The 11,440-nt window shown below is 37.7% G+C and overlaps 1 protein-coding gene across 3 annotated transcripts in view; it reads left to right on the top strand.

Annotated features, from left to right (window-relative positions):
* Window positions 1-619: 619 nt before the first annotated feature.
* LOC110833668 (protein no-on-transient A) overlaps window positions 620-11,440 on the top strand; it is a 48,874-nt gene continuing 38,053 nt past the window's right edge. For 2 of the 3 annotated variants that reach the window (XM_022071994.2, XM_022071991.2), the window contains exons 1-8: window positions 620-938; window positions 3,599-3,745; window positions 6,755-6,973; window positions 7,336-7,506; window positions 8,203-8,333; window positions 9,203-9,311; window positions 9,405-9,591; window positions 10,703-10,893. In XM_022071994.2, coding sequence (XP_021927686.1) covers window positions 762-938; window positions 3,599-3,745; window positions 6,755-6,973; window positions 7,336-7,506; window positions 8,203-8,333; window positions 9,203-9,311; window positions 9,405-9,591; window positions 10,703-10,893 — 1,332 coding nt within the window. In that variant the 5' untranslated portion in view covers window positions 620-761. The remainder of the gene's footprint in view (window positions 939-3,598; window positions 3,746-6,754; window positions 6,974-7,335; window positions 7,507-8,202; window positions 8,334-9,202; window positions 9,312-9,404; window positions 9,592-10,702; window positions 10,894-11,440) is intronic. The other variant, XM_022071992.2, reaches the window with a different exon arrangement.

The following is an 11,440-nucleotide window of genomic DNA, read 5'->3' as shown; positions in this document are numbered from 1 at the left end:
GCATGGATAAGGATAAAACTATTTCATTTAACCATTGTGTGTTCCGCGCATGATATCAGCATCTGTTAGCAAAGTACGGAACTATAAATTCGCTTGGTTCAAATTATTCTCTTTGCCGGAACTGGTTATGGTTTCGTTTCGTTGTCCAGTCGGAACACGTGATTTGAACATTCAATGACAATGTAGATTTAACTGAATTTTTTTTTTATTATTTTTATGTACCTATATCTGCACTTTATATACATTTGTAATTGATTCACAGCTGAGGTATATTAATCTTTTCAAGGTTTTCGTCATTATTTTTAATTCAATATTTATTGTATTTTACGTTTATTCATGACATGTCCAATATCAGTGTATATTGATATACTGGACAAATAAATAAATGGACGTATGAGTAAAATTTTCACTTAACCATTGTGCGTTCCACACTTGGTATCAACATCTGTCGCCAGGGTTCGAACTATGAATCAGCACGTAACAATTTATTCTTTTGCCGAAGTTGGCCATGGTTTCGTTTCATTGCCTAGTCGGAACTCGTGATTCGAACATCCAATGACAATATAGAGTCTAAATATTGACCAATAGGAGCCGAGATATGGCTAGAGACGAACGTTCTACCCACAAATCCGCGCACCCAAGCGTTCTCTTGAAGAGGAAACGCCATTTTGTGAAGTTGAGTGGTGCGTTGTCTTGTCCTGAAGTTGTAGATACATACATTTCTGGAGCAATAAGTATTAAATACGGGACTACAGCTCGATATGTCAGTTGTTAAAGTAGAAATGAACGCAGAAAATGTTGATGGGCAACAAGAAAATCAAAGTGGACATAATCATTCGATGGGTGGTAGGGGCGGAGGACGTGGCGGAGGGCGGCAAAGATTTGGTGGGCCAGGAGGTCGACAGAGAGATGACATGAGAGGCGGAATGCGTCAAGATGTAAGTAAAAATAATTTGCTGCATGTGTTTTGCAGAAATGTGCGGATTATTAAAATATTTTGCCTTCCCCATCCACTTCATAAAATTTGCATTGTCTAGTAAGTGATGATCAGCATGGCTGTTCCACACAGTTAATATACCTTGTATTTTTAAAGGAACGTGTCCTTCAAGGGCATAAGAATGTAGTTACACGGTATGTTTTTATTTCCTTCGTGTAAAGTCGAAGTGATGTACAAAATGGTCCCAGAACATGTTCTTTGTGTGCCTGTAGCATTAAATATGTACAGAAACTTAGTATGGTGGAAATAGTTCCATGCATGTTAATGTTGAACGCAAGGAAGTTGGAAAACCAGAAGTGTAGGCTATGTGAAAGACCAGTGGTTCTGCTGCAGCATGCTTTTTTCAAAGCTAATGTGTTACAGCTAATACTCTGTAAACTCAGACCAGTTTAATCTTATTCTATAGTGTTCCAAAGACAAGAGTAAAGCACTTCTGGCTGCAGCATTGCAATATTTGTTAAACATGCACAGTGTTCGTTGGGCAAAAGGAAAATTATCCAATCTGTTGAAAAACACAAACTTGAAGAAATCACAGTTAAAACACTGACACCTGTTAACTTTTCTTTGGATGGCACAGTACTGCACTGCATATCATGTGCACAAGCCATGCAACTGTGATAGTGGCTGTTCCTTCTACCATACACTATCCTGCTAATTATAAATAAAAATACATTATGTTGGATGAATGTAAACATTTAAATAAACTGTTCCCACTAGTAATGTACTACAAATTGCTTAGTACATTCTTATGAAACAGTCGTACTGCATCTCTCAGTTTTGTAAATGAAAACATATCAATAGAGGGTGACAGAAATGGAAGTAAAAGCTTGTAAGGTCCTATGCTTCACTCTTATATCTGGATTATTTATAGTAATTGAATGAGAAAATTCCTTTGCAATTTCCCCACCTTTTGTAGAATTTGAAGCTTCATTACCATGTAAGATTTGAGGTTTTCACAGCGGTGAGTATGAAGATTTCTGGGTTGTTGCGCCCTGATGACGGAGGCAGTATGACCTCTGAAACGTTGGTTAACATCGACCAGACTACACAGCACAACAACCCAGAAGACAGAAATCTTCATTACCGTGTTTTCAATTGCTTGCCACTGGTCCCTGTCCTCAGCCCTCGGACTAGTGGTTAGCATGCTTGCCACTGGACCCAAGGTCCGCGGGTTCAATCCCAGCCGAGGTCAATGGACTTTTAAGGGGGATAAAAATCGGTAGCACAGCTTCCTTCGGAGGGGAAGCAAAGCCAGAGGTCCCATGTCGTAGATGTATGGCATGTGAAAGAATCTTACGAGCATGATACGAGATGTTTTGTAAGCAAAATTCAGTGGCCATCTTTCTCACCCAAGTCTCCAGATTAACTGCTAGATGATTCTGGCAGTCAAATCTGGTTTGAGTAGAAATTGTGCAGTCAGTGGGCTGGTCACTCACTACTTCACAACCAAGACCAAGAAGCCACCAAAAAGGAGGCAGCGAAAACCCACAACGGGGTTGTAGAGCCGAGAAACAACAACAGTACAGCTGCTTCAATCCATAACTTTTCCTATTCCGTTATTGAATATTTATAATCTGAATTACTGTCAGCTATAAGTAGGATTTAAGGTTTTAACACCATACTACACGGTGCAACAAACCAGAAGACCGAAATCTCCAGCTTTAAGTAAGCCGTAAAGTCATAAAATAAATATTAATTCTCTAGTGTGTTGCTTATAGTTGCCACTGTCAGTTTTTTTTACCACATACCAGTTTCCACAGTTTTATGGATGTTAGTTTTACTGTCAACTGTATGGTTATCAGGTTCATGTGTGCTATAGCTACCTGGTGTTTTTATAGTAAGTAACTCTCTGTTTTCATAGTGTTTTTGAACTTAGCCATTATGAACTTCAATACTGCTACAAAAACCAAGGACAAAATATTTATATGGTAGTTCTTCTACATTTTATTGTTATTTAATGTCACTGTTTCTACAGCATAGGTTATCTTACATCAAATATGGTGTGAAGGTGATAAATGGTAAGTAGGTAAGAATTTGGAAATATATGGGTTATTTAAAATGGCCATACGGGCAGTCATCGAACATGTGCAACAAAACATCAACATTTGAATATTGGTGATATCTCTACTGTGTCTCAGGAAACAAAATAAGAGTGAATGTGAATGAATAAATGAGTCTGCTTCAGCAGATAATAATAGTCCTGTCTGGTGAGTTAAAATCACAACTTGTGGGTAGTGCAACTTTCGGGCCAATCTTTATATACTGCAATCATTTCAGTTTTTCTGGTTTATGTATTTTCCAAAAACATGATCCCAGTAAGGGAAAACATGTAAGCATGTTCTTTATGAAGATGTATGGGAGTGAACCTTTTTTTTTTGGCTTTGCAGAAACTCCCATAAAACAATTTTTTGTGCTTATGCTGAATGATTAGATGACAACATATAAGTATAGACCATGTGATGTTTCCAAAAATATTTTGTTACATACACTATCTAAATTTGACCTCAGAATGTCAAATCATTTTTTGTTCTTATTTGTATCTCTTCTGTGACATGTCATGAGGAGTTCTTTTTGTGTTGGAAATAGTTCATTGCATTTTAGGTGAATGCAGAAAAAAATGTCGAGGGTGAGGATGCAGATGGTCAGGGTGGTGTAGGCCGAGGGGCAGCTGGTAGTGGCCGAGGCAGAGGGAACCGCTTTCGTGGTGGAGCTGGGGCACGTGAAGACTGGGGCATGCGCAACCAGGATGTAAGCACCCAAATTTCGTGTCTTGTGTGTGTAGTGTAGCATTTTTTAAGCTGTTATCCAATGGTTTGTTGAAATTGGCAGTATTTAAGAAATTACCATTCATTAAGAAATGAAAATTTTATGATTCTGAAACATTATGGGCCTTGTTCTGTTTTCAAATTGTTGACATAGCATGCTTTCAAGCTGCTGTGTATTTTATCCTTATTGACTATGCATCAAGACTTGCAGTTCGGCTGGCTGTGTCTCGCACTACCTTACCACTAAACCGTAACCTCATAGTTGTATTGCGGCCAGGTAGTACAGCAGGATTTAATTCCCTGCTGTTCCCATAAGATTAAAGATTAGCATTTTGTTGGAGAGATTTAATGATGCATGTAATTTCTGCAGTCTTGTACCCTTTCAAGATACTTTATTCTTGTCTGCTTCAAGTAATCCCAGCTAATGAAAGTATCAAGGTAACGAATAATTAAGATTGCAACGATAGGTGTGTGTGTGTGTGTGTGCATGTTTGAGGGTGTTTTGGGTGGGGGCAATAGAGAGGTAGGTCATATTAGATATCTACCCATTATTGAGATGAGATTTCTGGGTAGTGTAATTAGTATAAATAGGAGTGAGAAGAAGGAATGAGACAGTGACATGAATGGAGTAATATGTTTTGACCAAAACTGCAGTTGTCGAGTAGATTGGATTAAACATGCTTTGTACACAGAATGGGAATTGTATGTCTTGAAATTATGAAAATAGCATGTTACAAAATTATGATGAACTGTGGTTCTAGCCAAGCACTTGATTTGTGCTGAATGGTGTCCGAAGGACAGTGCGCTTTACTAAAGGGAGTTTCTGCTGTCGAAGCAATGTGTGTGTTACCAGTCATTCAACGAGTGTATTTAGTTCTGTATAAACTACAGAATACTAAAAATACAAGAATCAGACAAAACACTGAAAACTTAGGAAATTGATGGAGAACTGAGGATCAGCTGGTGTTTCTGTGCCATGTATTGGAATGGCTCTGCACCTGCTCAGATGGGTACTTGTGTTTGAAGGTTGAGTCATTTCTCCACTCTGACATGCAGTACTGGAGTAAAGGGAACATGAAAGAAAAAATTAATGTTGAAGCATTTGAAGCAGGGGTGTAGAGTCAGAAGCAATTTTAGGTGGAGTCAGTAAAAATGTACTGACTCTGACCTCGATATACCGTGTGAGCCCCTGGCAGTCTAACACTTGGGAAGAATCGACGGCGCGTTGAGCCACATTGTGTGGGAATAATGCTTTGTAACTTTTGCTCCGGTATCTTAAGAATACAGACTGTCTACAAATCATCCGATTTCTGCAATAACCATTAGACGTATGTTTAAATATAGGTTATAAGTCTAAAAGGTAGCCTGATGATTCACGTGGTGGTGATGAAATCTCTTATGGTGCCATTTACCATTTTAGTAGGTTTACCCCTATTAATACATATTGGAACGAATGTCTGAAGACAGACTTCCTAAGGCTGGGCTCAGCTACAAACCTACTCGGAAATGAGATCGAGGTCGGCCAAGAAGAAGATGGGAAGATCAATTTGAAGCTGGAACAGGCATTAGTGCCTGATGATGATGAATACATATTGAGCTTTTATGAATGCGTTGGAGATTTTAGTACCGACTCCACAGCCCTGATTTGAAGGATGTGGAAATGGATTTTAAGTGTCCATTGATGATTGATCTTGGTTTTAATCCCCGAAACTAAAAGTAATATAAGGTATTTAAGCCTAAAAGATCTTTTATGGCCTACCTTGAACCTAAAATGCTCTGCTGGAGGTTTCTCAGCCGGTATTCACTAATATTTCACATGCAGTAACATTAATATGGACTCAACAGCCTCAGTTCTGTTGCATTTGTATGTTTGTGAAGTTATTATGTGCCCTGACATTGTGTCAAATTTTTGTTCATCCATAACCAATAACAAAGTTGTCATATACTGCTTGTAATATCCTCCACTGCCCATGTGTTGTGCCCTCCGATGTTTACTCCCTCCTCAAGCACTACTTCTGTGATGCCATCATGTCCATAGATCTAGGCCAGGACCTTCCATTAACCTTCCTAAGGCCCAGTGGTGGAAATATGTATCACTTGTTTTAACTGTCATAATTTTGCATTTTTACCTACAGAGCATATGAATTTGTTTCATATGATTCTTGGAGCAAACTTGATTTTCTTAATCAGCAGAAAACAAGTTGATCTTTATCTTAGAGATTGGTTTTTCTTTCAGGTAAAAACTTATTTTTTAATATTTGTATGAGCTTGTTCTTCAAAATATGTGATGAATAGACATCTGAGTCTAGGGTCTGTATCCTGAGCAGTTGAGTGCTGATTGTTATAATTCATATTTCTTCAGCAAATGACCAAATGTGGGTACCTGTAGGGTGGTAAAGGCAAAGAGGTAACTAATATTGGGACTGTGGTTCCAAGCATTAAGTGGACAGCATTTTGTTCTGATATGGTATGACATCTGATTGTAAGCTGTGTATTTACTTTTAAAAAAAGAGTAATAGTTTTTGCTGGTGGTTGTATGTTTTGAGTCTGCTTTGGCAGAGAAGACCTTTTTCTTTAGTAGTATACAACAGTATGAAGAGTTTAGTGGTTTTCAAGCTCTAGGTACATAGAAATGACACTATTAAGAATTTAGGAGAGAGCTACCATTCAAGGTCAGTCTATCTGGTTCATTAAAATAATTCAGATGGAAAATAAAATTGTTTTATTGTTGATTCATACAGAAGTGTTCTCTTTGTATCCATTTACTATTATTAAAATTACTCTCCCAAAAAACAAACATTCTCTGAAATCATTTTTATCCCCATAACTTGAAGTTGTGAAGTGAATATGGATGTGGCAGTGTGTACGCATGTCACATGTCACTACTATGTGTTGAATTTATTCATTCAAAAATTTATTTGATTGTGTCGTGAACAGTGTTCCTGTGTTTGTGATTTGGTTTTGTATACTGCATACCTGTTTCATTTAACAGGATCGTTTGAACGAGAGATTGGCAGGCCTTTCAGCACCAACACATGACCTTGCACCTCAAGATATTCGTGAGAAGAAGTTTACTGGTCGATGTCGCTTATATATTGGTAATCTGACTAGTGATGTAACAGAAGATGAGATAACACAACTATTCCAGCCTTTTGGAGAAACTGCTGAACTTTTTGTCAATAAAGAGAAGAATTTTGCTTTTATTAGATTGGTAAGTGATAATAACATGAATTCATTGTTTATTTTACTGGTATTTGCTGTTTTACTAAACCAGTTCTTATCTTTTCTCTCACATTCTCTTGAGTACAAGCTGTGAAGAAAAAAATTGGAATTACCGTATGATATTTGTGATTAAACCATGCGGCTATATATATCTGAGCTTGTTTCAAGAAAAGTGGTTAATACATTTCTGAGTGTATTTTATCATTTCATGGTATTTTTAAAGAAACTGGGAACTTTTGGGGGGCACATTAGGCATTGGGTAAACTGCTATATATCAGACTTACTACCATTCTCCATCTACATAGCAGCTTCTGTTGCTGGTATGTGATACCATCCTTTTGACCATTTTAGGATTACCGGGCTAATGCAGAAAAAGCAAAGAGAGAGTTGGATGGTCAAATGAGAAAAGGCAGAGCACTGAAAGTTCGCTTTGCTCCTCACAGTGCAGCAGTGAAAGTGAAGAATTTGACTCCATGGGTGAGCAATGAGCTCCTTGAGAAGGCTTTCTCAGTGTTTGGGGAGGTGAGTTCAATTGCAGTTAAGAGCTTTTTGTTCCTAATCCTGTAGCAGCATCTCTGAAACATTATATTGTTCCTCTTTACACTTTTAAGTGGCTTTAGTTATGTATTGGCCTCAGGAATACTGTTTCCTGTATGCCATGGAGTTTCTAGTCACCTTGGTTTACCTCTATTAATGAATTTAAAATTATCATAATATGCAGTCTTTTACAATGAAGAATTCTGCATACCAAGAGTGTCTTGCTTCCAGATGGTCTCACATTGTCATTAGATAGCAAAGTTTTGTAGAATCATATTTTCATCAAGTCCCATATTTTTGAATGAAAGTAGATGCAGTAATGTTGCAGATGTAACCTGATCTAGAAGTGTGGAATGCAAGGAAGTTCTATTAAGTATAAGTTGATTCTCAACTGGGGTACTAAATATCATGGCCAAGTTGTTGGCTTTATATTTAAGTGGGCTTCAGTGAGAGAGCTGCAATCCTATCAGTTTTTTTTTGTAATTTTCTCTGTCTCCAAACAGTTAACGGGTTGTTACCTTAAATTAGGCCACAATGTCTTTCTTGTACGATTTATCAGTGCTGTATAGTTCATGTTGATGGCATCTTTAAATTAACTGTGAAGAACATATTTTAAATTGCAGTGGCTCTGTAGTATGTTTTAAAAGTAAAATTTAATGCTTAAACTGTCTGTACTTCCAGATTGAACGAGCCGTTATTATTGTTGATGAACGTGGAAAGTCGATGGGGGAAGGCATTATTGAATTTGCTAGAAAACCAGGAGCACAAATGGCATTGCGACGATGTACTGAAGGATGCTTTTTCCTTACTGCGTAAGTATGTGTATAAAGTTTGTATTCTGGTACAATATATGGAACTGAGAATACCAGAAATCCCTGTCACTATGTAGCATTTTCCATCTAAGGTGAGTATCAAGGGTTTGTAGAGCCATGTAGCCTGGTAGACGTTTACCATTGTTTCATCAGGTCGATGAGTAAGCTGTGTAGGTGGTATATGAATTGATTTTATGATTGGTGTCCATACACAATTTTGTCACCTACCTGAACTGTTTGTATCTGGTCCCATGTACACTTGATCTATTTATTCAGTTTTGACTTTGGGTCATAATTACACTTGTATAGGATTGAGTGGATAGTTCCCATGTGTCATCTATCCTTTGTTCAGTATATTATCTTTAGTACAGCTTTAAATAGGCAATTAATAGATGTCAATAACATCGTGATCTGGTTAATTTAGTCCCTCTTACTGTTTATTAACTTGCTTTTAACGGCTTTAGCTTATATGGTTGCAAAAACTGTCGGTTAAGGCTGGAGCCACACGACTGTACAAAGTATGTCTGTTGTAACGCACATCGTGACGTCCGTCATAGAATTATGATTTGTAAGTACAGACAGTACTTCCCCCCCCCCCCAATCCTTTCAAGCTGCCGCGGTAAATGGCGCTCGTGTGGTGTCCTTACCTACGTCCATACAAAAGTGTCTGTTGCAACGGATGTACTTTGTACGGTCGTGTGGCCCCAGCCTAACATGCTATGGGTTCAAAGGGGTTCCATGTCAGCTCAACCTTCAGAGTATTGTTATGAGCTAAACTTCAAGATGTGCATTTGGTTTCCAGGCATATTATAGAATGACTATTCTGGACATAAATTCTGGAGTATTTAATTTTGTGTTACAATTTTCAGTTCCCTTCGTCCAGTTGTGTTGGAACCATTTGAACAATTAGATGATGTAGATGGTTACGCCGAAAAGAACTTGCCAAAGAAGAATCCTGAATACTACAAGGCACGAGAGGTAAATATTAAACTAGTAAGCATAGTGTTTGACTTAAAATGTCTGATTATTTCTTGTTATATTACTTAAATTTATAATACATGTTTCTTATAGGTTGGTCCTCGGTTTGCATCCCCTGGGAGTTTTGAATATGAGTATGGAACTCGCTGGAAACAGCTTCATGAATTATACAAACAAAAGGAAGAAGCATTAGCACGTGAAATGAAGATGGAGGAAGAGAAACTTGAGGCTCAAATGGAATATGCTCGCTATGAACATGAAACAGAGATTCTCAGGGAACGTAAGTTTTGTCGAATTGTGTGCACATGTAGGTCAATGTTTTATTATTATTGAGGTTTAGTTTAGAGTTTTCAAAGTCCAAAAGAAGAAAAATTTCTTAATCTGCTTTGGAATATTGTGTTATATACATGAAGTATGGTGCAGTGAATGTAATATTTTATTTGGACCATATAAATTCTATACTTATAAAATGATCATAGGAAGAGAAGTTTACATCAGCTGCAAATTCCTCATACTGGATGACTGCACTATGCTGACCAAAAGGAATGCATTTGTTTTCTTAGAAGGTAAAGTCATATGTTGCAGAGAAAAGATATTTTTCTTTGAAGTAGACTAAAGTTGAATTTTACTACCTTGTACTTTTAAAGAGGTTATTACTGTTTTAATATACATTTATCTGTATACACACATATTAATTTTAAATTTTCCCAGCTTGTAATTAGTTGCATATTTATTAATGTATTTGCATCAGTGCATTGTTTGGCAATTTGTTGTGTGACCATATTATATTGTGAAATGGTGCATTGTGCAAATAAGTTACAAGTTTTAATAAGAGATCTTCACTAAAATGTTTTATTGATACATATACACACACATGCCTTTTGTTTTGTATGTGTGCACACGCGCAGTGTGACAGTTAAATCCCCAGACTGCTTACTGTTGCATTGAGTTGTGAGTGAGTAATAACTAAACAGGGCATTGTTCTCCTTGAGCTTGTTGAACGAGGTTAAACAATGAACCAGAATTGTTGTTTGGAAATATTGGTAGTTACGTGAGGCTGTTCATCAGAGAAGACCTGAACTTCAGCCCGATGCTTGGATCGTGCATCATGACAACGTGGTGTTGAACTGTTAGTACAACACCTGTTGTGTGGGGTACCAGTATAATTTTGAAATATGTGTCTTCAACGTCATTGTCAAAGTGAACTTGATTGGGGGGTTTGTTTCTGTAGTGGCAACCATGATGATCTAATGTAGGAATTACCGTATGATAATGCTGATTTGAATTTTGCGGCTGATTTAATCTGAGCTTGCCACTTTTACTGTGCCATAAACTGCAGCAACTTGTAATTTTTTGCCTTGTTTTTCCTTTAAAATGTCGTCTTATTGTAGAACTGCGTCAGCGTGAACTTGATCGGGAGCGTCAGAAACGGGAATGGGAAATGAAGGAACGTCAGGCTGAAGAACAGCGGTTGGCTGATGAAGAACGTATGCGTCGGCAGCAGGAGGAAATGCAACTGAGAATGCACCACCAGGAGGAAGAAATGCGTCGGCGTCAGCAAGAAAACACACTTTTTATGCAGGTAGGTCCTACATTTTTGTCACTGTGTATTTATGGTTCTGTGGGTTGCTGATTGCACCAGAACTTTGGTTGAAATTCTGTATGGTGTAGTGTAGTGAAAGTCATTCATGAAATGGTTTAAGAAATGTTGAATGGTGCATGCTGCATAAAGTGAGATTTTTTCCACCGCCTTTGCCATTGTGTGAATTTTCTGACAAGCTATCCCCCCAACTTTTTTCCCTGCTTGCAATTTTGCTTCTGAAGCTATATGTAGCTGATGATCTGTAAACATGCCATTAACCACCCCTCTGTGCCTCTCTTTGGTTAAAGTGAAGAAACTTAGATTGTTACCATCTGGATGGAAAGTGCATCTCTTCCAATAATAATGCCAGACACTGTTACAACCTGCCATCTGGTGCTTTGCCTTTTAGCACACTAGGAGAATATATGTGGAAGTGTTTGCTCCATTTATTGTTTTCTGTGTTGAAATGTTTGCTCCTTTCATTATGTACTTTGCTTCTTGACTAGTAGACAGTAGTTGAAGGTATATGTGTTCTTTGTACTGTTCA

This window comes from Zootermopsis nevadensis, unplaced genomic scaffold, assembly GCF_977971745.1.
Source record: "Zootermopsis nevadensis isolate Lab colony 2312 unplaced genomic scaffold, Znev_1.0 Znev_ptg000002l, whole genome shotgun sequence".
NCBI classification, from domain to species: domain Eukaryota; kingdom Metazoa; phylum Arthropoda; class Insecta; order Blattodea; family Termopsidae; genus Zootermopsis; species Zootermopsis nevadensis.
This window is presented reverse-complemented; position numbering and strand designations above follow the sequence as displayed.